Source organism: Heteronotia binoei, chromosome 1 (assembly GCF_032191835.1).
Source record: "Heteronotia binoei isolate CCM8104 ecotype False Entrance Well chromosome 1, APGP_CSIRO_Hbin_v1, whole genome shotgun sequence".
Classification (NCBI taxonomy): domain Eukaryota; kingdom Metazoa; phylum Chordata; class Lepidosauria; order Squamata; family Gekkonidae; genus Heteronotia; species Heteronotia binoei.
In genome coordinates, this window is record NC_083223.1 from 105,831,497 (window position 1) to 105,859,235 (window position 27,739).

The 27,739-nt window shown below is 42.3% G+C and overlaps 1 protein-coding gene across 4 annotated transcripts; it reads right to left on the bottom strand.

Moving 5' to 3' along the window:
• On the bottom strand, positions 1 to 27,706 carry ZUP1 (zinc finger containing ubiquitin peptidase 1). 4 transcript variants are annotated; one of them, XM_060238498.1, is made up of 10 exons: positions 27,528 to 27,706; positions 24,809 to 25,000; positions 23,853 to 23,963; positions 22,422 to 22,528; positions 12,075 to 12,243; positions 10,383 to 10,571; positions 6,014 to 6,182; positions 5,603 to 5,754; positions 1,143 to 1,360; positions 1 to 174 (listed from the first exon to the last, which is right to left on the bottom strand). In XM_060238498.1, the coding sequence occupies exons 2-10, from the start codon at positions 24,855 to 24,857 to the stop codon at positions 127 to 129; spliced, it is 1,212 nt and encodes a 403-aa protein (XP_060094481.1). In that variant the 5' UTR covers positions 24,858 to 25,000; positions 27,528 to 27,706; the 3' UTR covers positions 1 to 126. The 4 variants fall into 4 exon arrangements, with proteins under 4 accessions (XP_060094481.1, XP_060094489.1, XP_060094497.1 ...); XM_060238506.1 differs by having other exon boundaries at positions 27,560 to 27,661; XM_060238514.1 differs by lacking the exon at positions 27,528 to 27,706 and adding an exon at positions 25,222 to 25,347.
• Positions 27,707 to 27,739: the final 33 nt, after the last annotated feature.

Sequence of the window (27,739 nt, forward strand, 5' to 3'; positions counted from 1 at the left end):
TCACATTCACAGTTTATTTTTCAAAATTTATTTTACAGTCTTTAAGATACTAAGTATGTGACACATATTTCTAGTGCAAAAGCACCAGAAATCTTTCTTTTTAAAAAAGTTGCAGTAATCCATCCTTTAAGGAATCCTTTGAGCTATGAAGAGCTGAGAAGCCTGACGACGGGCCTTATAAGTAAACAAAAGGAAAAAATCGTTATTGTAGTAGACAAGTCATGATCTGGCATTAGTGTTTCAGTTTATATTATAATAGACAAGTAAAACAGATTTAATAAAATAATTTTGCAAGTTTATTGCTTTGACTAACCCCCCCTCAAAAAAAAGGTGGATGTCTATTTTCATTTTTAAGGACATCTCAAAAGCTTTTCAATGTGTACAGTTGAAGATAGCTTTTTAATAGCTCTACAAGTAAAAAAAAATCAGTTGCCTCATGCAGAAACATTTTTGTAGGACATTAACTACTTGGGTGTCATTGTCATGGTAAGGGAAAGGACAGCATTAACTTGCCACAAGAAAAAAAAATCCCAATTCAGTTAGCTTCCACATAACATAGGTGCTGCATGAACAAGTCTCATAGTTACTGAGGATATACGGCCCACATAAAGTTTCTGAAATGGTGCTAGTCAGGAATGTAATAGGGCTGCCTTCAGGTCTACTTCCCTTAGTCTTTCCCACCAGAGACCAGATCTTCTGCTTTTCAACTGTACCTGGAGGACTATCTATGCACAGCAGCTATGGTTTCTCCATGCATACTTTCTTGTTGATTAGGAATCAGAATCCCTATGGCATAAATAGCCTAATTTACATTCCACTGGGAGTAAGTCTCATTAAATTTAGCAGGATATACTTATGAGTAGACATAATAGGATGCATATCTGACTGCAAAACTGACAACATCCTACAAAAAAGGGTACTGTTCATAGCAATTTTAGTAGAGAATACTTGGGGGAGGGGGGAAACAGAGGTACTGTATTCTTACTGCTACTTTCCAAAAGGCATATAAAGCATAGGAGATTCCAAAAAAAGTAGTATAAGAATGGTACAGCCCCCTTATGGAAAATAATTTGCTTAATTCTATATTTCCATGCACATACAGCTGCTTTATAATGAATCTCATGGATTCTTACGATACTTACGACTTTTTCCTCTACTGACAGCACGCCATCTATGGCCACCACTTGGTACTGTTTATGTTTTAAGCCACCTGAAAATCTCCGAACCAACCTCAGACAGTTACCATCAACGCCTTTTGAGAGTTTTTGCATTTCTTGTGTGGGGCAGCCTGGATCAAATATTAGTAGACAAAAGGTTTTGTTCTTCCTTTCTTCTATTCCAAAAATACTGCGACTATGGCCTAATTTTACAGACAAAACAAAAAAGTCAAAAATAATTTTGAAGAATGCATGTATTTTTTTGCAGGACACATCTGAATTACAAATCACTTTAGGAAACTGCTATGCAAAATGACATCTCACCAGCATCTATGGGGCTGATTCCATAAGGAAGATTTCCCTTGTTTCAGCCACCCAACTTGTGGCCTTCCCCCACCCTGCTTCCACATGATGTCATCTTCCATTCCTGTTCAGGTTGTGAACTCTCTGTTCTTTAAAAAAAATCCCCCCCCACACACAAAGATGCTGCAAAGAATGTTTTCTTGTGTTCAAGAAGGAAAGTATGCCTTGTGCTTGAATGGATTTTCAGCGAACTGCTTAAGGTTTTGTGTTTTTTTTAAATGGGGAAGGGAGTGTTAGAATATTGTAATGCAATTACTATACAGTATGGCAATACAAAACCATAGTGATAGGGGTGGAGGATAATTACACCAGTATCTTGTTCTGTGAAGCACTAACATGGAGCCCAAATTCACACAAATAAATTCATCAAAGTGAGATTAGGAGGAAGGGATGTGAGGGGATCTGCCCCAGTATCTTGTTCCACACTGCAACTGAACTATTTTTTTTAAAAAAGTTACGCAGAATTCCATTATTCTCAAGCAGCACAAACATCAATTTTTAAAGGTGTGGGAAATTACTATGGTGCCACAACAGTGGGTGGAGGAGGGTCATTCAGTGCCCATTTGGTTTAAAGGGAAATCTAATGGTAAAAAAAAATTACCCTGTGCCATATGGACTCTCTGCTGCAAGCATCAACTGACCAACAACTGCACCAGCAACATGACTGCTATGGGATAACCTCTTTGCGTGGAATCAGCCTTGGTCTTGTCTCATACAATTACACTATACACACAATTACACTATACCATACTCTCTCTCTCTCTCGGCTTGACTTCGCGAACGAAGATTTAAGAAGGGTGCAGTAGTCCACGTCTGCTGCAGGCTCGCTGGTGGCTGACAAGACCAATGCGGGACAGGCAGATCCGGCCACAGTGGCTGCAGGGAAAAGTCTGATTTGGGGTTGGTGCTGTAGCAGTGCGATTCTTCCTCAATCTCCTTTTGTCTTCAAGACCAGCTATGCGTGCGTTCTCAAAGGAAGAGACAGCCTGGTGGATGGTGTGCCTCCATGCTTTGCAATCTGAGGCTAGGTCAGACCACTGGTGATGGTTGATGCGACAGGTGCCAAGGGATTTCTTCAAGGAGTCGTTGTACCTCTTCTTTGGTGCCCCTCTATTTCGATGGCCGGTGGAAAGTTCGCCATACAGAGCAATCTTGGGAAGGCGGTGGTTTTCCATTCTAGAAATATGCCCTGCCCAGCGCAGCTGCGTCTTCAACAGCAGTGCTTCGATGCTTGTAACCTCCGCCCACTTGAGGACTTCAGTGTTGGTCACAAAGTCACTCCAGTGGATGTTGAGGATGGTGCGAAGGCAGCGCTGATGAAAGCGCTCAAGGAGTCGCAGGTGATGACGGTATAAAACCCACGATTCGGAGCCGTAGATGAGGGTTGTCATCACAACCGCTTTGTAAACATTGATCTTTGTGCCTTTTTTCAGATGCTTGTTGCTCCACACTCTTTTGTGCAGTCAGCCAAATGCACGGTTTGCCTTTGCCAGCCTGTTGTCAATCTCCTTGTCGATCTTGGCATCTGAGGAGATGATGTACCCCAGGTAGCTGAACTGCTGGACTGTCTTCAGTACTGATTCACCCACAGTGATGCAGGGAGGGTGATAATCTTCCTGGGGTGCAGGCTGGTGGAGAACTTCTGTCTTCTTCAGACTAACTTCTAGGCCAAATAGCTTGGCAGCCTCTGCAAAGCAGGACGTCATATGCTGCAGAGCTGATACCGAGTGGGAGACGAGTGCAGCATCATCAGCAAACAGTAGCTCTCAGATAAGTTTTTCCATTGTCTTGGAGTGAGCCTTTAGTCGCCTCAGGTTGAACAGGCTACCATCAGTGCGATAGCGGATGTAGATACCATCGTCATCATCTAGATCTACTGCGGCTCTTTGAAGCATCATGCTAAAGAAGATCGTAAAGAGTTGGCGCGAGAACGCAGCCTTGCTTTACACCTGCTTTGGTAAGGTCGACAAAAGTCACATATAGACCCTTGTTCTGTTCCCTGCATTTCTCTTGGAGCTGCCTGAGAACAAATACCATGTCGGTGGTGCTCCTGTTAGCTCTGAAGCCGCACTGGCTCTCTGGGAGGAGTTCTTCTGCAATGGTGGGCACTAGTCTGTTCAGGAGTATTCCGGCAAGGATTTTGCCTGCGATGGAGAGCAGGGTTATCCCCCAGTAGTTGGAGCAGTCTGACTTTCCACCTTTGTTCTTGTGTAGAATGATGATGAGTGCATCGCGAAAGTCTTGTGGTAGTTTGCCTTGTTCCCAGCAGATGACAAGTACTTTGTGAAGTGTGCTATGTACTACTGTGCCCTCATGCTTCCAGATCTCTGGTGGGATTCCATCAACTCCCGCTGCCTTGCCACTTTTCAGTTGCTTGATGGCTTTAACAGTCTCTTCTAGGGTAGGGATCTCATCCAACTCTGTTTTCACTGGTTGAAGTGGGGTGAGGTGGATTGCTGAATCTTGAACTACGTGGTTGGCACTGAAGAGAACCTGAAAATACTCCGACCGGTTCAGTATGGATGCCTTGTCTGTGAGGAGCACTTGGCCGTCTGCACTACGCAAGGGACTCTGAGCCTGATATGATGGGCCATATACTGCCTTCAGGGCTTCATAGAACCCTCTTAAATCACCAGTGTCTGCACACAGCTGGGTTCTCTCTGCAAGCTTGGTCCACCACTCGTTCTGAATGTCTCGAAGCTTGCGCTGGAGGTTGCTACATGCAGCGCGAAAGATTGCTTTTTTCCTGGGACAGGAGGGCTGAGCAAGATGTGCTTGGTAGGCAGATCTCTTTTTCGCTAGTAATTCTTGGATCTCTTGATTGTTCTCGTCAAACCAGTCCTTGTTCTTCCTTGTGGAGAACCCGAGGACTTCTTCAGAGATCAACAGGATGGTAGTTTTTAGGTGTTCCCAGAGTGCTTCTGGAGAAGGGTCTGTGGGGCAACTGGGGTCCTCAATTCTTGACTGGAGTTTTGCCTGGAAGGCAGCTTTAACTTCGGCTGACTGAAGACTGCCAACCTGAAGCTTCTTCCGAGGGATACCTCCTCTCCTGGGTGTGGGTTTAAAGTGAACACGGAGATAGCAGCGTACAAGATGATGATCCGTATGACATTCTGCACTGGGCATTACTCGGGTGTGTAAGACATCTCGAAGGTCTCTCTGGCGCACCAGAATGTAGTCGATAAGGTGCCAATGTTTGGACCGTGGGTGCATCCAGGTTGTCTTCAGGCTGTTCTTCTGCTGAAAGATAGTGTTGGTGATGGTGAGCTGGTGCTCCGTGCAGAATTCTAGCAGGAGGCGCCCGTTATCATTGCAGTTGCCAATGCCGTGTTGCCAAGTACTCCTTTCCAGGCTTCCGAGTCTTTACCTACTCTGGCATTGAAGTCGCCAAGGATGATCACCTTGTCCTCTGTAGGGGTCTTCCGTACGAGGTTGCGTAGATCAGCATAGAACTTGTTATTTTCTGCAGGATCTCCTTGAAGGGTTGGGGCATACACACTGAAGAGTGTTGCATGCTGCTTGTTTTGAAGTGGGAGGCACATGGACATGATGCGATCTGAGTGACCTGTTGGCAGGTTTTCGAGTTTGGAGGCAATGGAGTTCCTGACCATGAAGCCAACGCCAGAAAGACAGCTCTCAGCCTTTGACTCACCCGACCAGTAGAGGGTATAGCCAGCACCGTGTTCTCGAAGACTACCTTCCTCAGGGAAACGGACCTCACTGAGAGCTGCTATGTCAATACTATTATACCATATTATTACAATATTATACCATACTATTATGCAGCTATAAAAGAGTCAGATTCTCTCTTGTACATAGAGCTTAGCTCTTCTTTGAAAGTTATGTTTTACTGCATTAAGACAGCCATAGGACAAAAGATGGGCTGTCTGAGGAAAAACTGCACTTTTATAGGAAAAGCAAAACAAGCTTATTGCCATTTGGGCAATAAGTATAACCAAAGAAACCTTGTATAGCTTTGATATCTTCCTGTTGTTAAAGCAGGATTCATAGAACACCCCAAAGAACTAAATAAGGAAGAAAACAGTAATGATCATTATTTTTGAAAATATATCTGTGCTGACCTTGGTGTTGAAGATAGATTGGAGGCTTGGAGGTACACACCACCTTTGCACTGTTCTCTTTGTCTGAATTGTAGTAATTCAGCACCCAGTCAAACAAATAAGGATGCGTTCCTGATGGGCCAGTTGGCAGGTGAAAGTCAATGATTTGACACCTATAAGACAGTTTCAACAGTGACTCCGTAAACGGTCATCAATATGTTCTATCTGGCATATTTCACTAGTGTCATCTTAAACTAAATCAACCCTTCACATCAATTATTTATTATTCCCTGTTCCCAAACAGCAGTTCTCATTGCTTTTGAAAGCATATCTACACAGGAACAGTTTGAATTTGAAATTCTACATAAAATGACAAGCATCAGAGGCATTAACTACTGTCAAGTCAAAATAATCTTTCTTTTGATTACTTACTTTAGCCTGAGAGAAGTTAAAAGTGAATAAATTTCACATGCTCCTATCCATGCCTTTGTGCCCTGTAATCCGCTGCTGAAGTGAGAAGCTCCTTGGGGATCAAAACCTTCTTTCCAGGAATTTTCAATCAAAGACTGAATTTTTGGAATATTAGGAATTGATGGAAGATCTAAGAATTAGAGAAAATGTATTTTAGCTACAAAATGCTGAATTTAATTACCACACCAAGTATGGGTCTTTTTAGCTATAAATCAGAATGTGATTACAACTCACATAGTTATGTGGACCAGAATCAAGTTTAACTGGAATTAAGTAGGCTGCATTGTGAAAGTGTATCATTAGGTTTCACCTATTTCATCATCAGGAGTTGCCCTATGAATTTCAGGTTTTCACATGCCAGGGATTTGACTTAAGAGTGCAAACAGGTGCAGTGAAGATCACCTTCTCATAGTGTAGATAAACTGCAAACTGAGTGCTCATGCAGCCTCAATTCAAAGGAGAAAGAATTTAACCAACTACCATTTGGTAGCACTTTAAAATCTGGCTCCCTGTTTTGTTGCTAGCAGCTTCAAGGAAAACACGTCACAGCCCAGGTATCTCATAGCACTTACTCGAGAACTGCCCTTTGTCTCTTGTGGTACAGCTTATGTGGTACAGATATGCAAGGGCTACTGAGCTGGCCCAGTAGAGATCATGGAATTCAGCAATGCCTGCTGAGTCTCCAAACTGGTTCTGGAAAATGCAGGCTACACCATGTGTTGTGGCTCCATGTGGCATTCCCAGGTTATATGTTGTGCGCCCCCATGCTAGAAGTTTGAGAGCTTGTATAGCATTCTACCAAAGAAGGGTGAGAGAGCAAGTCCCTGGTTCAAGTACCACTGGGTAATATTAGAAAAGACACTTTCTGCTGCTTCATTCATAATACAAAGCAATACTGATCATTGTTGTCAGATTATTAAGACAGGGGAGCCAGGGCCACTCTGTCAGAAAACAATATCGAACCATGTGGACAAATGGCCTGAGTCCAACCTCAGTAATGTGGTAAACTTGTATTACTTTAGAAAGCAGGTATGGATTCACATGACTAAAGGCTCTTCCAAAAAGATTCCTTGCATGCAGATGTGAGGCAGAAACTTTATATATGAAAAGATTTATTGTTTCATAAATTAAACAATGAATGGATGCCAATATCAATATGCATCAAACTTGGTGTTTTCAAAGCTGTAAATGTTTTTTAGTTGATTACCCCTAAATTTTTATGTGAGAGTACATGTATGTTTTATTGATTTGCAAATGCAGGGGAGATACAACATTAAACCACACATATGCACACAAATAATCAGTTTATGGATTCAGGGCTTTTTTGGTAGCAGGAACTGCTTTGCATATTAGGCCACACACCCCTGATGTAGCCAATCCTCCAAGAGCTTACAGGGCTCTTTAGGGCTTACTGTAAACTCCAGGAGGATTGGCTACATCAGGGGTGTGTGGCCTAATATGCAAAGCAGTCCCTGCTAAAAAAAAAAGCCCTGTATGGATTCAACTATGATACTGTACTGGTCAAATCAAAAGCAGTGGTAAAAGTTTTATTTATAGGTCTCCTCTCACATGGTTCAAAGGATATTGCAATCAATCAACTGTGGAACTAACAAATAATGCAAGCGATGCTACAGGAAAGTGACACTGCAACTGAGGTGCTCCAGTGGCATCCATGGAAGAGAGTTAAATAAATTATATTAAAATAGATGGCGTGGACAGTCATTGTATATCATGCACAGTTCCTGGGGGATGTTAAAATTGCAACGCAATCCTATGCAAAATTACTCTGCATCTAGCCCAATGAAACCAGTGAACTTAGACTGAAGTAACTCTGCACAGGATTTCCCTACCAATAATGTAAGAAGCATCACTACTTTATTGTCTTCACAATTTTACAAATATAATTCTCATAAAAATATTTCCACATAAAACCTATGTGAATATTTAACTCACACTTGATTGATTCACCTTAATGAATTGCCCCATCTCGGCTAGTGCAGGGCTCTGGGCAATGTACAACAATAGATAAAAACAACTGTAAACCCCGATGGCATCTTAGTAAATTTCTTCTAATCCAGATTTCTGGACACTGCAATGGGAGCGAGGGAGAGAGGTGCCAGCTTGGCAACTGTCTCTGTCCTTAATCAAAAGTCTGGCGGAACATCTCTGCCTTGCAGGCCCTGCAGAACTATAGAAGATCCTGCAGGGCCCTGATGTTCACTGGCAGAGAATTCCACCGGGTTGGAGCCAGGACAGCTTTTCCTATCAAATCTTTCAGATCAAGTAGTTTTTTGGGATATAAAATACCAACATGAACTCATCTATTTAAATTTTTATTTACTACTTACCAGTCAAAATAAATATGCTAAATGAGAACATATGACTTTTTCAAATTCATATTTTGGTGAAAGCCACTATACTGCATGAACCCGGAAAACTAAACGTCAGGGAGAAGGGTTCTGGCCTAGTCTTTTTCCTGACATCAGATATTTTCCAAATGAGGGACTATTCCATCACATAAGGTCCCATCTGTCACCTAATACGTAACAGACCAAGAACAAGTTGAATTGTGGTCTCAGTATGAAGCAACTACATATTTATTGTAAAATATTTTTAATAGTTGGAATATGCTATAAACATAAAGGTAGTCCCCCTGTGCAAGCACCAGTCGTTTCTGACTCTGGAGTGACGTTGCTTTCACAACATTTTCACAGCAGACTTTTTACAGGGTGGTTTGCCATTGCCTTCCCCAGTCATCTACACTTTCCCCCCAGCAAGCTGGGTACTCATTTTACCGACCTCAGAAGGATGGAAGGTGAGTCAACCTGGAGCAGCTACCTGAAACCAGCTTCCACCGGGATCGAACTCAGGTCATGAGCAGAGAGTTCAGACTGCAGTACTGCAGCTTTACCACTCTGCGCCATGGGCTACTTGGAATATGCTATACAAATACATAAAATAATTAAACAAAGCTAGAGTCCAGTGGAACCTTTAAGACCAACAAAATTTTATCCAAGATATGAGCTTCCTTGGATACTTTCCATTTCTATGTAATCAAACTTACAGACAGAGGCTGAACAGCAAATTAGGATATAGTATGATGAAGATGTTTTAAACTATGCAGAGACAAAACAGGAATAACAAATTTATGTCTCAAGCGAACAAATAGAAAGGGTACTTTTACACATTTATCTCCTATTTTGACATATTTATTGGTTCACTGCTGTTTCCCCTTAATTAAATCCAAACTGTTGACATATAAACTTGTTATTCCTGTTTTGTCTCCAGATATCTTAAAACATCATCATGTTACATGCTAATCTGCTGTTCAGCCTCTGTCTATGCTTGCACGAAGGGTGGCTAGAAATCACCAAATAAATAAGCCTGGACTGTTACTTTCCATTTCTATGTATCTCAGAAGTATGCATGCACACAAATGCTCATAACTTGAATAAAACTTTTAGGTCTTGAAGGTACTGCTGGATTCTAAGTTTGTTCTATTGCTACAGACCAACATGGCTGCGCACCTGGACAATAATAACGACGACAAGATCACAAAATATCAAGACCTACAAATAGAATTAGAGCATCTAAAGTTACCATTGTGCCAGTTATCATTTGAGGCCTTAGAACAGTGCCTAGAAGTCCTGAGAAATACCTGGACATCTAGGCGCTGAGCAAATAACACCAACTCACCTCCAGAAGATACTGTTGCTTGGAAAGGCAAGAATCTTGTGAAGGTACATCTGCAATTCCAAAGAACTTCGATAGATCTTGAATTGCAAAATACCATCTACCACCAGTCAAATATCTGACTGTGGCTAATAACTATCATTATTCAATATGTTATTTTAGTATACTTTTCAGCTGGTACCTTGAGTTCTGATAATCAGGTTTCTATGAATTTTAAATGGATACTTCTGGCCAATTAGGTGCAGCACACATGAAAATATGTCAGAGGCTGCACTTATTTTCACTTATTTGAATTTTTAACTCACAGTAGGTTGAAATATTTTTTTAAGAAAGGAAGTTGCTTTAGACCAGGTCAGACCATTGATCCCACCTAGCACTGTATTGCCTCCTCTGACAGGAAGTGACTCTCCCTCATCTTTGACAAAAAAGAGCTTTCCTCACACCCAGGATCCTTCCACTGGAATTATCAACAAACTGGATCTGGGACTTTGAGCACACAAAACATGCACTCTGTTAGTGACTCACAGCCTCTGGGTGAGGCAGACTGCAAGATGGGCCATTACAAAAGTACATCCCATGACCAGGAGTGTTACAAGCTGGCATATGGGGCAATACAATTTGATACCAAAATGCATACCTTTCAAGCAGTCTTGGTAGGTGCTGTTTCTCTGAAGAGACGAAAGCATCATCTGAAAATTCCTATAACCACAACCCCAGCCTCTGTCTCCTAAAGAACAATGGAAGTGATCCACTCCCATAGAAAGCCAGACTCGCTTTGTATCTTTAGATTCACTTCGATAGAAATGGCTGAGCACTTCAGTAATGCCTGATTAAAAACACAAAGGGGGTGGTGGGGAAAAGACAGGTATTGACAACAGGTAAATTTGTTTACAGTACTGTAAAGCGCTGTTCTAGCCAAAGCAGATATATACACAATAAAATCTTGTTTCCTTTCTTCCACATTGGCAAAAAAAACTTAAACCAATAAATAGATAGGACTTCCAAACAAGATGAGATGCAACATTTCCACAAAGTTTGCATTTGAAAAATTAGTGCATACCATTTGTAAACAGTACTGAAACCAGCACAAATAAACACTAAAACCAGCACAAATAAACACTAAACACTTATTTTCACTTATTTGAATTTTTAACTCACAGTAGGTTGAAATTTTTTTAAGAAAGGAAGTTGCTTTAGAAAAATTAGTGCATACCATTTATAAACAGTACTGAAACCAGCACAAATAAACACTAAAACCACATTACATTTGTTACATTTCAGATCAGCAGATTTGCCAACAGCAAAGAAAATTCCAGACACCATGGTACTGTGGAACTCCATAAAGCTCATGGAACCAGTGTGGCCTAAGCAGATAATAGGAGACAGAAATTGACTCTTTCCTTCAGCCATGGCTGATTGTGAACAAGACAGACTCTAATATATTTTGCACGTTACAGTGCAATGAGTAACACAATAACCTTTTATTTACTGCATATGCTGGACTTCTAAGAGCAATTGATAATAGATTGACTATAAAAAGGGCTTCAAATAAGGTGTGGGTTTTAAGCTCCATAAACACATACAAGTTAGAGTGAAAAAATAGTTAACAAAAGACCCTCTACTCAGCCAACAGCTAATGCATGATAATCCAGTGCCAGTTTATTAAGGAAATAAAGTCTTGGGGGGGGGGGGAGGGGGGACACAGCAAAACAAATATCCATCCTGTGCTTCAGACCCAAATTTATACAACTTTGTATAGCTAATCAAACAATTCATTCACTTCAGAAACAGTCAATTATTATTACCAAGACTTAGCATTATACTTTAAGAAAACATGAATACATTGATAAATAAACCTGTCAGGTATTATACAAGGAGATCCAATAAAGTGCTAAACCCTATAATAATATTAAACAAGGATCATAAAATATACGTCAGAAAGATGGAATCCACGTTTCCTATTACTATTCACTGAACCAAAACTCTAACCTGGAAAACTAAATGGTATATATCTTGAGGCCAAATGGTACAAGTATGCTAAAAAGGAGATGTGTCCAATCTCCTTGCTGACAAATGTCACAAAATCAGGAAGAATCACACTCAGTATACTTCATCATCATTACACTTAATAAGGATTATAAGAACCACTATGCCTATACAAAATCTAGAGGCCCATACAATGTTTATTTCTGTCTTGAGGAATTAGAGACATTTTCCTACCATATGCATACATATCCCAGAAGAAGACAACTCTTAATCAGCAGTGGCTATTAAGAATTACTCCAAAAATAAGGCTTTTGAGGAAGCTCACATTCTCCACACTACTGACCTGAAGTCCGTGTCTTTCCATCATCAGTGCCAAAAGCCAAAGATTCCATCATGTCAGCTTTTCTCTTATGATACTCGGAAGGCTGCATTCTTCCCCGAGCTACTTCCTTTTCCATGTTCTTCAGTGACTGCTGCTTGTACCCACCAGAACCATCTAAGCCATATTGTCTCTGTTAAGGATAATACAGTAGTTTGTATTAACATTGTGCAAACAAAATATGCAATTTAACAGGCATACCGTATCAGTTATTGGCATCAGTAAGTACCACTTCATTTAATAATTCCTTCTAAAACTAAGCCCTTATTTTTCTACACAGATTCCATTCAACTAAAAGTTAAACAATTATTTCAAAGTAAGAGGGAAAAATGGTAAAGTTAGGCATTCATGTTCAATACCTCTGTGGGTAATAACTGCCATTTGTCCATCACAACAAATATCAATAGTTACTTCTGCCTAGCATATCGAAATGATTCACATTACATTACTGAACACAACAGACATTTTGGCAAGGCTTTTTTTGTAGAAAAAGTCCAGCAGGAACTCATTTGCATATTAGGCAACACCCCCTGACAGCACCATTGTTTTGCACAGGGCTTTTTTTCTAGAAAAAGCCCAGCAGGAACTCATTTGCATATTAGGCCACACACCCCTGACACCAGGGCTAGATTTAGATGAAGAAAGGCCCTAGTCTACTCCACTTGTGAGGCCCCTCCCAATCTCCCACCCTCAGGACTAGAAGAAAATGGAAGTGTTATAAACAAAATTGAGTGAAGCCAAGGATGATGACGGTTATTTAAAATTATGCAATTCACAATTTCTCCTCTAAGGGCATAAGATGTTATTGTTAAATATCATCGTGATTGAAAAAAAATGCATAAATGCTAAAATTAACACTTTTGCAATAACTGAACTTTGTAAACCTTTTGTGAAATAAGCATTCATTTTTAGGAAAATTAAGTTGTAATGTTTTTCTTTAAAAAGAAAAACCTTGAGTTTACAAATTATATTGCCTGTGACATGTAAATAATAGGATCATGATTACTCTACAGTGTGGCACTTTTAGAATCTACTTTATGTTGTCATTATACAGTCAGTTTTAAAATACATATTAAGAAGTAAACTACAACCATCAAATACAGTAAGACTAAAAATGTTTTTTTCTATCCTTCCTCGTAGCAAAATCATCCAAAACTTCATCAAAATTTGTTTGTCTAAGTTAATCACTTTCAATGTTAAGAATGTTCAGTGTGGACAACCTCTCGAGACACCGTGGCCCTTAATTCATTTTTAATTCTTTTGAGCCTTGAAAAACTCCTCTCTCCTGAGCAGTCAGTGACCGTAAAGCTAAGAAATAGCCGTAAGATTGCTTCCATATTAGGAAAGGCCATCTGAATTTTTTTCTTGTATATAATTTGATAAAGGTCTGTATGAGACAGAGAGTGCTCTTCTGTAAGCCTATGACTTTGTCTCACATACTGGTGAAAGTGCAAAAGTTCATCAATAAGTTTCAGGTCAATATCTTCTGGGTATGCTTTCATCAACAGTTCAACACCTTGCTGAATTTCTTGCTTAGATGCTGTCAGATTAGCAAGAATGGAAAAAAAAACAATTGTGCAACATCACTGTACACAGTGCTTCTTTTTAATTTGGCTTCAAGTGCATCTAATACAGGAATAAAGGATTTTATCCTAAACTTATCTCTTGAAGAAAGTGCATCTAAGGCATCACGTGCACTTCTGTTATTTCTTTGCCATTCCCTTACTCTGTCTCCTTGTTTTGTAGTTAACATTCGGCAAGGTGGCTTTTGCTTGTTTCTCAAGCTCATCGAAATCTTCTCTAATTTTCCTTTAAAAATCCAGAAGTAAACTATACAATTGCACAAGAACTCAATAACAGGTCTGATTTCTGAAGGGCTTTGCTAACCTTGTGAAAATGACCTAGCACATGGGTCCAAAAATGAAGCATAAACACAAATTCCAGTTCTTCCATTGTTAGCTTGAAGCCTGGTCTCCCCCTTCCCATTAACAACAGAGTACAAATGACTGAGGGCATCAGTGACAGCACTGTAACTTTCCAAAACAGCTTCTGTGCCTTTTGTGCGTGCATCCCACCTAGTGTCTGACAAATATTTAGGCACTTTAGATTGAGGTGGCAAAAATGATTTTAGAACTGCCCACTCTTTGTGGAGGATGAAAAGGTATAAATTTCATTGATAATGCCAAAACAGTTCACTGCATCAAGATATCAATCCATAGCTGAACGGCCCACCAGATATAAAGAGTGACCTGCGAATGGAATAAATCTTGCAGACTAGTTTTTTCTATTATTTTTTGCTGCATATCATTGTACTTCTCAGTCATGTTGGCAGCGTTGTCATAAGGTTGCCTGCGGCATTTTCTATAGTCAGTTTCAAGCTCAGTAGGGAAATAGTTGAATACTAAATCAGCCATGCTTTCTCCTGAGTGGTCTTTTAGCTCAAGGAAAAGTTAAAAATCTCTCCGTTGGCAAACCATCTTCAGGTGATACATATCCGATAGTTAAAGTCAACTGATCAGTATGTTAAATGTCAGGAGCGGAATCTACTGAAAAGCTGAAACATTGCCATTATTTGGAGATCCGAAGTGTTCTTTGTCTCCTCTGAATGGTAAGCCTCGCTCTACAAGAGTGCATATTACAGCAATAATTCTCTCCATGACATGCCGCCAGTACTGCTGTTCTGCTTTTATTTGTTCCTCTAGCTTGGAAGTTAACATTTGCCCTTGCTTTCTTGTTAGGTAGGCCAACATGGCATTCCTATGCTTCTCTGAGTTTTCATGAATTTGGATAAGATGGGGGGTTTGCCAGTCATCAAACCCTTCAGTAGCTAAAGCTGTGGAAGAAGACGCAAGGTTTGGAAAGAGTTTACAAACAAAGCAATAAATCCATCCTTGGGAGGGAGAATATACAAGCCACTCTCAGCTATATGTTTCCCCATTTGCTTTTGTTGAATAAAGAAGAGCTTTTGTGTAAAACCTGGACTGCTTTTTGTACACTTGCTTGGAATTTGAAAATGGTCCACAATGATGCAGAACTTGAGAGGGACCCCTCTCTGCCCAATACGATAAATTCTCATGTGATAATTCTGACTACAAACCAACATCTGTTACAGTAGATCTATGTTTGGCATTATCTTTATCTGCATCTGGAACACCTTGGTGTAAACTGCAAAATCTATTTAGATTATTTTCTTGTGGCTCTTTAGCTTCTCCCTGTCAGTAAGTGACTCTTGAATTAGTTCTATATTTTCAGTTTGAGCCAGCATCATGGCTGCTTCCTCATATCAAATTGCCGTTCCACATCCTGCTTCTCTGTGTCTCTTTCAGGGAGGTTTTTGTCTGGTTGCATGCTAGTAGTTGGCTCAGGCTGGATAGCTTCACTGATGACTCTTGTTGCTTCAATGAGTGGTTGATGCACGAAAGCAGTGATTGGTCTTAACTTCATTACCATAGAATTTTCAAGTCTCTGGCTCTTGTGCTTGCTAGCACCACTTTCAAATCTTTTACTCATGCTCAGATTAGAATCTAAAATTAAAAAGTAAAATGAAGCACTGGCTCCTGGGGCTCTTTCAAGGTGCCCCCTACCCTGCCGATTGACGGGAAAAGCCGTGCCGAGGTCGACAGTTCCTATGTCGGCTTTCCAGTGGCTCAGCAGGTTCAGCGCTGGGGCAGCCAGCACTGAACGTGCTGAGCACGGCAGAAAGCCAGCATAGGAACTGCCGGCCTTAGTGCGGCTTTTCCCGCTGATCAGCTGATTGATGGGGGGGCACCTTGAAAGAGCCCCATGAGCTGGCACTTCACCGGGTAGGTGGGAGGGAGAGGCACTGCGGAGGGGGGTGGGGGCCGCCAAAGCAGCAGGGAGATTGGGGGCGCCAGAGAAGTGGTGGCAGAGAGTGTGGGGACTGCCAAACCGGCAGGGAAAGGAGGGGCCATAGAAGTCAAAGGAGGGTTGGGTGGGGAGGCTGGATCCCCCCCTCGTGGCTATGGGCCTGGTGCCCACCCTCAGCCCTGGGGGACTGAATAGCCAGTTTGTGGCTTGGGAGCCCCACTTTGCCTTCCCACCTTCTTGGTGGACTTCTGTCACTCTTCAGTAGCTGCCACCACTCACTGACTTCCCTATGCCTTTCTTGAGGGGCAGTGAGACCCCTCTGGCTGACTCCTGGGGGTTGGAGATGAAAACCCCTAACTTTGGGTTTCTCCTGGAGGGTTGGCACCTGCACATTTTGGGGCTTTTTCCCTCCCAGGATCCTTTTTAAGGCACCGGTAGTGGGCAGACTGGGGGAGACTTCGTGGTCAGCACCAGACTGGGGTTTTAAACAAAGATTTTATTGACTATTTACAATTAACAGGATTTTAAACAGAAAAAGGCACTTTAAATCAAACACAGAAAGGAAAACACCACCGGACACAAATAAAATAAGACAAAATGCAGTTCCTCTGTCCCTGAACTGATCCCTATACTTATTTTCCCTCGGGATGAGATTCAGTTACCAACTTGCAGCCTGGTCTTCTGCCTTCTACAGATAGTTCTGCATCCCTCTAAGGATCCTTTCCCACTGCTGCCTTCCCTGATCCACAAGGCCTCTCTCTGCCTGTGGGCAATCTGCAGCAAGAGCCTCCTGGCCTCTCTATGGCTTGCAGGATGACTCCCCCCTCCCAGGCTGACTGCAGCATTTATATCTTCTGACTCCGCCCCCTGGCTTTCCCGCACTTTTTGGCCATAGAGGCATCTGGGATTTGTAGGCCTACCCTGGAGTTCTGCCCTACTTCCCAGGGTGGGTGGCCATTTTAACTAAACTAAATAACCTAAACTAAAGCAAACACAAGATGGAGTCTATTCTGTCCAACAAGCCAACCCTATAGTACAACATCATTTTCCAATCTAAACATTTTCAAAAGTTTATAAACTCCCAAAATTGCCAAAAGGATTCAAAATAATTTTCTCCATGACACATGTAATTAGGAGGCTTGAAAATTATGCAAAAACATAGCTTAATAATTAACTATAATTTCTCATCTAATAATTCCAGCAGCAGCAAACACCAGGCTCCCATTCAACAATCAATACTAGCCATTTAAAAGAGCCACCTGCCAAAAAATGTTATATAAAATAAATACGTAAAACTATGATTAGATTCTGCAATGGTTTTAGAACAATTAATTTACTATTAATGTATGAAGCGGTATAGTTTGGATTTATTGGCATGACAATTGACACCATATTTCTTTTCATATCCAAGAAGTTCTGAGAAAGGGGTTGCAAGTGCATGCTGCAGGCACCGACAGGGCTCTGTGAAGTATGAAAGATAGACTTCCCTGCCTGGGAGGGGTGAGGCCAGTGCCAGTCACATGTACTTGCTCTGTTCAAGCCAAGGAGGAGGGAAGGAATGGATGCACCTTGGGAGAGCTTGCTTGCCTGGTCTATCTGCCCCAGCCGACCCCGTACTCGCACTCTCCCACTGATTAAAGTGCAGCATGTACCACTATTGACCTGACCTTTGAGCTGGGGAAGGCTGTGCAGCTGGTTGTTGCTGACTCTGGGCTTTTGGCTCTGGAGTCCTGGAGTCTGTACTCTGAATAGTGGCACCAGGGACCTAGAAGGGGCAGGGCTTGTCAGTCCAACCGCTGCACAGTCTCATCAGCAAAAGAACAGTGGCAGCACAATATATGAAATACAAAAATACAAAAATACAAAATATTGTGCACAAATACTCTTAACTGGTGTAAATAAAGTTCTATTATAATGAAATGAACAGCCTACAACAGTGGGCATACATTCATACAGTATAAATAGAAATAGAAAACAACAGTCTCAAAACAATATTCCAAGGAGGACCCCACACAGTCACAGAGTTTTCAAAATGAGTACAATGACTCAAAAATAAAGTTCCACAGGAGTCCCTCCGTTGTTTGTTGACTTCTGAAGGACAAATTCTAGCCTTCACGCAAACCCCGGATTTGATTGCGTTCCGCTGCTCCTGCAGCTTCCTCGTAAGTCAACTGTAAACAACAAAAGTGACCGATAAAAACCACCCTAAACCCAAGTGATTTTAACAAAAACATACAGATACAGTAGGTAAAACAACCTGAAAAATCCAGCCAAGTTCTTTCTCAAACGCCCATTTTGATATCTTAATTTGCAGCTTGGGCTGCCAGAGCCCACGGCTTTTTTTAAAGGGACGGACACAGCTGTTGTTGTTTAACCATTTAAAAGAGACCACACCACACTCTCCAACATACCCAAGAAACACCAAACATTATATATAACAAGAGAAATCATTGTGTTGGTTAAGGCCAGAGGGTTCAATGGTGTTTAAACGATGTATCCACCGTGCCTCTTTTTGTAACATGGTCCTTTGTAAATCACCACCTCTACTATCACCAATTTTCTGAATCACAAAGAATTTTAAGGCTTCTAAGTTATGATCAGTCTCAGTAAAATGTTGAAGGAGAGGAACACCAGGAACTTGATGGCGAACCCTTGAGATGTGTTCCAGAACACGTGTCTTAATAGCCCTACGGGAACATCCTATGTACATTTTAGAGCAATCTCCACAGACCAGGGCATAGATGACCCCTTTAGAGTCACAATTAGTGAAACCTGTCAATTTAATGGTTGTTTGGGATCTAGGATCCACATACTCTTTTATTTGTAGAGAGTACTTGCACGCTTTGCAACCCTTGCAACGGAAATGACCAGGGGGCAATCGAGAAGACGTCTGTGCAGTATTCAAATCCGTATGTACCAAATAGTCCCTTAGATTCCTAGATCTACGGAAACCAATTATAGGTGGGGAGGCACATCCTGCAATGCTGGAAACAATACCCCAATGGCGCAAAATGATGTTTTTAATCGCTAATGCCTTCGGAGTATATTGTAATGAACAAAATAATCTTTGATTTTCCCTAGCCTCTCCATTCTGTTTGTTCGTACGCTGAAGCATAAGGGAACGTCCTTGTTTGGCAGCCCTCGTCTCCGCCCCTTTGATGACTGTTTCTGGATAACCCCGTTCCTTAAACTGCACTGTCAGTTGATTACACGATTTTTTATACTCAGTGACTGAGGTGCTGTTTCGTTTCATGCGTAAGAACTGCCCATAGGGTATATTATTCCGCAAAACGGGAGGATGGAAAGAGTCATAATGTAGATACCCATTCTTAGCCACCGCCTTTCTATGGTTCTTAATAGCTAGAGTATTATTGGCAGTGCGATACACCACTGTGTCCAAAAATACAATGGTGTCAGGATCTCTATTAAAGGAAAACTTAATGCTAGGGTGACAAGAGTCCATCCATTCAACTAAACTCTCCAATCTTTCTGCATGTTTCATAATCAAAAAGATGTCGTCCACAAACCTAACAAAAAACAATATGTCTTCAAAGAAAGGGTTAACGTCACTGTTACAATAAAAATCATTTTCCAGCACAGCCATAAACAAACAGGCAATAGATGGCGCCAGAGCGCTGCCCATCGCAACCCCTTTACGTTGCAGAAAAAATTCTTGGTCAAAACGAAAATAGTTATTTTCAATAATCAGGTCCACTAGCTCCAACAAAAAAGGTGTCGGTGGATCCAAGTCCTCTCTCTGATCCAAATAACACTGAGCTGTACTTCTCAAATCCTCAAAGGGAATATTAGTGTATAATGATTGAACATCCAATGTTACTAATGAGGCATCTGCAGGGATATAAAAATCCTCAATCTTAGAGACAAAATCTGTCGTGTCTCTAATAAAACTGGGAATCTTACAAACAAAAGGCTTCAAAAAGTGATCCACAAATTTAGATAGGGGTTCTAGTAACGAACCCTTTCCTGACACAATTGGACGACCAGGAGGGGGTCTGATTTCTTTATGTACCTTCGGGAGGGCATAAAAAATAGGTACTTTAGGGTGGGGGTTATCCAAAAATTCAAACTCTTTCTTGGAGATATACCCCATTTCTCTAGCGTCTACAAGTACCATCCTCACCAATTTAGATATTCTTTCAGTTGGATCAGTGTTAAGACGTGTATAGTATTCCACATCCGATAATAATGAACCTACCATCAAGAGATAGTCCTGCCTATCCTGAATCACAATCCCACCTCCTTTATCAGCTGATTTAATTACAAGATCGGGATTATCAGATAGTTGGGATAAGATGTCCCTTTCATATTTATTCAGATTGTTGAAGTAAGGGTTTTGTTGACGCTCTAGTTGTTCAAGATCCTGAAGCACCATTCTCTCAAAAACAATAATTCGTGGGTCATCATTAGTAGGAATAAACAAAGACCTACGTCTAAAAGGTGTCCTCTGTTCACCCCCCCCCTCATCTTGTCCAAACATATGTTTCAATTTTAACAGGCGACATAATTTAAATAAATCAACTCTAGTGGAAAAAGAGTCATAGTAAGGAGTGGGAACAAAGCTAAGACCCAGGTTCAAAACCCTACGCTCATCATGAGAGACTCTGTGACTGTGTGGGGTCCTCCTTGGAATATTGTTTTGAGACTGTTGTTTTCTATTTCTATTTATACTGTATGAATGTATGCCCACTGTTGTAGGCTGTTCATTTCATTATAATAGAACTTTATTTACACCAGTTAAGAGTATTTGTGCACAATATTTTGTATTTTTGTATTTTTGCACAGTCTCATCAGGGCTAGTCTTAAGGCAATTGGAGCAATTTGGCCAAATTGGCCCCCACACCAGAGCAATCCAGATGGATTTTATTTATATCTCTAAGATTCTGAAGACTTTGACTGTGAACTGGGGCCCCACAAAATTTTTTCCAGTTGGGCCCCAGAGTTTCAAATTGGGCCCCACTGGCTGGCCCCGAGTCTCATAGTTGCTGGGCCCAAGTTGCCCTGCCCTCGCATGAAGTCTTGGGTTTGCAATTTTGGGAGAGGGAAAACTGCCCGTTGGGGAGGCAGGGCTGTGGAGGCCCCCTAGATTTAGAGGCCCTAGGATTCAGCCCACTTAGCCTATACATAAATCTGGCACTGCCTGAGTCTAAGCCAGCCAGAACTGCATTCCTGTGCATTCCTGCTCAAAAAGCCCTGTATTTTTGGAACTCCTGTTATGAGACAGATTTATTACTAGAAACTTAATTACTTTTCTATATACAATACCATCATGTAATATTTTATATTATAATAGAGGCTGACCTGTTTCTGATTTGCCTTTAAACTAATATAATCTGTAGCCAACTTCCAGTTATTGAAAACTAGCTTGATAGGATAATGTGTGACACAGAGAAAAAGAAACACTGTTAACTTCTGCTCAAATAATTCATCTCAAAGAATAACAACGAGTTAATATTAGCCATTTTACAGAATTCTATCTTTAATCTGTCTTCCTGTCCTATCTGCAACTTCTTTACATATACTTGTAGGACAGTCCTTCCATAAAGAGGAGATCATGGGAATAAGTAGGGGCAGTCTAAAGTCTCAACACCAAGAGTACAAACCAGTCAGTCCAACACGATGTCTGGAAATTAGCTCTGGACTGCTCAAATTAGCTGCCTTCACTGCTCAAGCTGCCAAAGTCTTATCTGGCCTGAGGCGGGGGGGAAGGTTAAAATAACTGAGGGGAGCCTCACTCAACAAGGCCAGCAGCAAGGTTAAGACTGCTGGGGCAGACCCAGTCCAGCAGGGGTGGGCATGATGTCACTGTATCAGGTTCCATTGGGGGGCAGTTCAGTCAGAAGGGCAAGGTTGCTGGAAGCAATGGGAAGACAGGCTCACTACAAGGTAAGAAGGACCCAGAGACCAAGTAGCTCTCTGGCTGTCCTGCCTGGTTGTGGAGTCAGAGAAGGTGGGGCAAGGATAAGGTGTTGGCAATGGAAAGAGATAATGAAGATCACTGATCTCTTTGCCAGGGCTTGGCCAAGGCACCAGTCGGGCAAAACCTGGCCTGGGATCGGATGCCAGTTGGAGAGAAGACAGCATTGGTTAAAAGGGAAATGCCCAATGATTTAACAACAATGATGAAACAAATAAAGCATCTCGCCTGTAATATTGTGGCTTACTAACAATACAATCCTTTGCAGAATTACTCCAGTGTAAGTTCAATGAAATCAAAGGGTTAGACTGGGGTAACTCTGTACATGATTGCTTTGTAAGTGCACCCTGATTAGAGGGATGTACCCTCTGATCCTCTGCTAGCAAGAGCTTAATAACAATCTACCAGAGCAGTACAAACACAAGTAGTATACCGCACATTTATAAAACAGCATGGCCTCTCTACTTCCCTGCAAGCAGTACTAAACTAAAAACCCATAGCAAATAAGACATCTAATACATCTAGCAGTTAGACCACTGTGATCATACTTGCAGCTTCTGAAAGTCTTCTTTCTCTTGTCTTGTAGCTTCTCTTCGTTGTCTCACTTCCTCATTCTGGATATGCTGTGCCAACCTGAGATCATGCAAGTTTCTTCCTGTCATTACACCAGATCACATAAAACAAAAGATGGCTCCAATAAATAAGTTTCACTTAACTGCTCTGCAGTAGGCATGGCAAGTGATCACCTACTGCTTGACCACAATCAAAATTGTGGAGGGACGGTGGCTCGGTGGTAGAGCATCTGCTTGGGAAGCAGAAGGTCCCAGGTTCAATCCCTGGCATCTCCAAAAAAGGGTCCAGGCAAATAGGTGTGAAAAACCTCTGCTTGAGACCCTGGAGAGCCGCTGCCAGTCTGAGAAGACAATACTGACTTTGATGGACCAAGGGTCTGATTCAGTATAAGGCAGCTTCATATGTTCAAAATATTCCAAGAATACCGCTGAGGTCTGGGTACCTTTTGAAATGTTATTATAGCAAAATTTCTAGCAATAAAAATGGTCTAATAACTGCTGTTACTTTATTTCCATGTTAAATCATTACAAAAATATTCTAATAGCAGGCTGACCCTACTAGCCAAAGAGAAGAGTTATACAATGAGGAATTCAAATCTGTACAAACTTTACTTCACAATGTTAAAAATTACAGTAACTATTTTAAAAGGTAACTGGTAAAGAAAGTATTAGCCTTTTTGGGGTAACTACCGTAGCATGTTGATATTAATCACTGTACAGGGCACCAAAAAGGGTTCTGAAAAAAAATGCTTTAAAAATGCTGTTAACTTGGTTAGCTGGTTAACCAACCAAATATTTTTGAACAGATGGATGTTCAGATGTCTGTTACAATAAACTATATTTTACGACACAAATTCTATCAGATTTCAGAAAGCTGAGAATTTCTGAAAGATGCAGATTACAGATTTTTACAGAATCATATTACATTCATATAACGTCTGTATGACATTTTTTAAAAATTTCCTAGAAGGAAAGGGCTATACCTTTCCTTCTGTTTTTCTGTTGTTTAATTTCTCGCTTCAAGAGTTTTATGAGATGATAACATGAACAATCAAAGTTCATACTTTGGGGTTTCATTTTTCCCATTATATAAACAAAATCAAGAAGAATGCAAGAATGGGGAGGGTTTGGGGAGGGACGGTAGCTCAGTGGTAGAGCATCTGCTTGGGAAGCAGAAGGTCCCAGGTTCAATCCCTGGCATCTCCAAAAAAGGGTCCAGGCAAATAGGTGTGAAAAACCTTAGCTTGAGACCCTGGAGAGCCGCTGCCAGTCTGAGAAGACAATACTGACTTTGATGGACCAAGGGTCTGAATCAGTATAAGGCAGCTTCATATGTTCATATGTTCAATGTTTTAAATAAAAAAAAAAATTAAGGTACTTTCCATATTTTGGAATCTTCCCCCTTACCTTCTAATAAACTGGATTCCTGCAAGTGCAGTTCAACATGTTCTTGTAGAACTGGATAGTCAGTACAAACAAGGTGACACATTGGACATTCATACACCTCTTGATCATTTTCTGAGGGAAAGGGAGCAATCAGATTAAGTGAACTAGTCAGATTACAAGTTGTAAACAGAATTTAATTTTTTCAGATCAGCTGTCATATAATGAGAGAGCCAGTTTGGTGTAGTGCTTAAGCGTGCAGACTCTTATCTGGGAGAACCAGGTTTGATCCCCCACTCCTCCACTTGCACCTGCTGGAATGGCCTTGGGTCAGCCATAGTTCTGGCAGAGGTTGTCCTTGAAAGGGCAGGTGCTGTGAGAGTCCTCTCAGCCCCACCCACCTCACAGGGTGTCTGTTGTAGGGGGAGAAGATAAAGAAGATTGTGAGCCGCTCTGAGATTCAGAGTGGAGGGTGGGATATAAATCCAGTATCTTCTTCATCATCCCCTGCTCAGAGGCAAAACGGGGATTCCAACATCAAATTCAGTGAGATTTTGTTTCCAGAAAACATGGATGTGATCAGGCTGTACAGCAGAAAGCTGGAACGGCCAGAAGACAGAAGTGAAATTGGTACTAGAGCCAACAATCCCACGTACATTTATCTAGAAGTAAGCCACAGCAAACAACGCGGGGTTTCCTTCCTGGCGAACTACTGGGCTGTGCTGCGCACTGGAAACGGGCTCAGGTGAAAAGGACATCAGTTAGCTATTCACTAGAAGGAGGACCAGTTTGCATATAAACAGACTGCTGCGCAGGCCTCTGAGCGTGCGAATGAAGAATCATCACAGAGAGAACGCAACAGAATGTTCATATCGACGCAAAAGGCGAAGCTCTGCCCAATGGGAGTAGCACATTTGAATCGCTAGCCTCGCACCGCGGAAGAACCAAGGGACGCTGAAGATTTTCGGAATGTGACTCACCGCAAGAGGAAGGCTGGGCGCCCGCAGAAGAACTCCCGGGGCGGAACATCTGTCTCTTTCACGCCTTCGCAGACACTTCCACGTTCCTGAACCGCCCAAGAAAGGCACTCGAGGCCGGGAACCGAAGTCTGACGGGTAGAGTCCCAGAGATGACGGGTACAAATCCAACCGCAGAAGCGAAACTCCTCGGAACTAAAGGAGGAGGGGAAAGGAGCCGTGCCGACCTATGTTGGTTGATGGCTTGCCTGCACAGACACTGGTGCATGCGCAGTCTCTCCGTTTTTGCTTGAGCCCTCACCCTTCGCTTAAAAACAAAACCTAAGCACACCCACCCATTTCCCGAAATGCCGCTTCATTTGGTTTTGTTTCTGTTCCGTTCAAAATGGAGCCTAGTGCGCGTGCGCAGGTCGCACCTTATTCTCTCCTTACTTCAAAATAGGCCTCTTTATGAGGGATAAAAGGGAACGACAGGATTGCCCATCAGAAAGAATGGGAGAGGTTGGAAGGCCCATTGGAAATAATGGAAGCCAGGTACGCCAATTGATTTCCATGGGCTCCACTGAAATACATTACAGCCCAAGAGTTGCAAAGAAAATGTGGAATGGGGTTTTCCTTAAACTGTCTGGGCCCAGAGACTGTTCTGGGATTGGAATTACTGTCCCTAGGCTGGAATGACAGCCCATATATGTAGCAGAAGTGTCCTGGGATTGGATTGACAGCCTCTAGAGTGGAATGATTGTCTCTGTGGATACCAGGAGTGTTCTGGGACTGGAATGACAATCCGGGGGGAGGGGAGGGAGGGTACCATATGTTTGGGATAGAAATGACAGTCCCTGCAGGTAGCAGAAGTGTTCTTGGAGTGAAATGGCAGTTCGGGGCGGGGGATACCATAAGCATTATGGGACTGGAATGACAGTCCCTCCAGATAGCAGGAGTGTTCTGGGACTAGAATGACGGCCCCCAGAGTGGAATGGCAGTCCCTGCAAGTGGCAGGAATGTTCTGGGACTTGTTCAGCCACTGCTTAAAGACTGCCAATGAGAGGGAGCTCACTACCCCCCTAGGCAGCTGATTCTACTGTTGAACAACTCTTGCTGTAACCATTTTTCCCAATAGCCAGCCTGTACCCAGCCTTAATTTAGACCCATTATTGCAAGTCCTATCATCAGCTGCCAATAGGAACAGCTTCTTGCCCTCCTCTTCAAATACTTAAAAGAGTAATCATGTTCCCTCTCAACCTCCTCTTCTCCAGCCTCCTTGCAAGTCCCTAAGCCTTTCCTCACAGGGATTAGTCTCCAGGCCTCTGATCAGCCTCATCGCTCTTCATCTGCTGCATTCTGTTCACATCACAATACTCTAGGTGTGGCCTGACCAGTGCAGTATACAGCGGGACTGGGACATCTTGCAATTTGAGTGTTATGCCTCTGCTGATGCACCCCAAGGTCATATTTGCCTTGTCACTGCATCACACTGGCTGCTCATATTTAACATACAGTCCAGCCATAACCCAAGATCTTGTTCACACATACTGCTACCCAGAAATGTATCCCCCATTCAGTATGCATATTCCTCATTTTTGTTACCCAGATGTAGAACTTGTCACTTATCCTTGTTGCAGTACATCTTGTTCACGTCTGCCCACTTTTCTTCCTGAATTCTATCTCTGGTGTGCTTGCTGTTCTTCCCAACTTGATGCCTTTATCTACTGTAGTGTTTGCAGCTCCTCCCAATCCGGTGTCATCACAGATTTAATGTGTAGCCCCTCCATACACATCCAGATTGTTTATAAAAATGCTGAAAACTACCAGACCCAAAACCAAGCCCTGTGGCACCCCACTGGACACCTCCCTCCATTCAGATGAAATGGCATTGACAACTACTGAGTGTGGTTCTCTATCCACCTAACTATTCTAGAGTAGAGTCCACAGTCCTCTAGTTTACACATCAGAACATCATGGGCAACCCAGTCAAAAGCTGTATTGAAATCCAGGTAAACAATATCAACAACATTCCCTTGATTCAGTTAAGCTTATCACATGATCGAAGAAGGAAATGAGTTTGGTCAAGTAGCAGGATCTGTTGGGGAAAAACCTGTGACTTCCTGGGATTATAGCCCTTCTCTCTCTTCCAGTTTCAATGTCCAGTTCTGATGCCTTCCTGATCTCCATGTTCCCCATACATATCACACTGGGCCTGAGTTCCTTGCACACTTTTGCCTGCTTTGTTGACCACTGACCCAGTCCCAGAATACTCTTGCTACCCACAGGGACAATCATTCCACTCTGCAGGCTGTGACTCCAATCCCAAGACACTTCTGCTACATTCAAGGACTGGCATTCCAGCCTGGGGACAGTAATTCCAATCCTGGAATAGTCTCTCTGGGCCCAGAGAGTTCAAGGAAAGTTCCATTCCACATTTTCTTTGCAACCCTTCTTGTGCTGTAATGTATTTCAGCGGAGCCCATGCAAATCAACTGGCATTCCTGGCTTCCATTATTTCCAGTGGGCAATTCTGTCATTCCTTTTAGTACATCCTGCTCTATTTCAGCCGAGGCACAGGAAGCAATTGACAGCACGGCAGTGTCCAGACGTCCAGCATCGTAGTGCTTCACCACACTACACCCAGGCTAGCAAGACGACCTCTCCTTGCCAACTATAAATCCTCACACCTGTCAGAAATTCAAACACAGGCCAGGAGCGGGGCACAGCACAGCGGCCGTACCTTCTCTTGCTCCAGCCCGTTCTTTAACCCACCATCAGGTGAGGAGTGTGCGGGGCAAAGGGACCTAGCGAGATCCTTTTGCAGAGCTCCTTCGGTTTCCTTAGGCGCCCAGTATAAGGCGTAAAAAAGTCACCGATACAGAAAACCACGCCCCCTCTCGTAGCTGGCAGTCATTTGGTGTCCCTGAGCGCGAGTGGTTCTGGGAAAGGAGG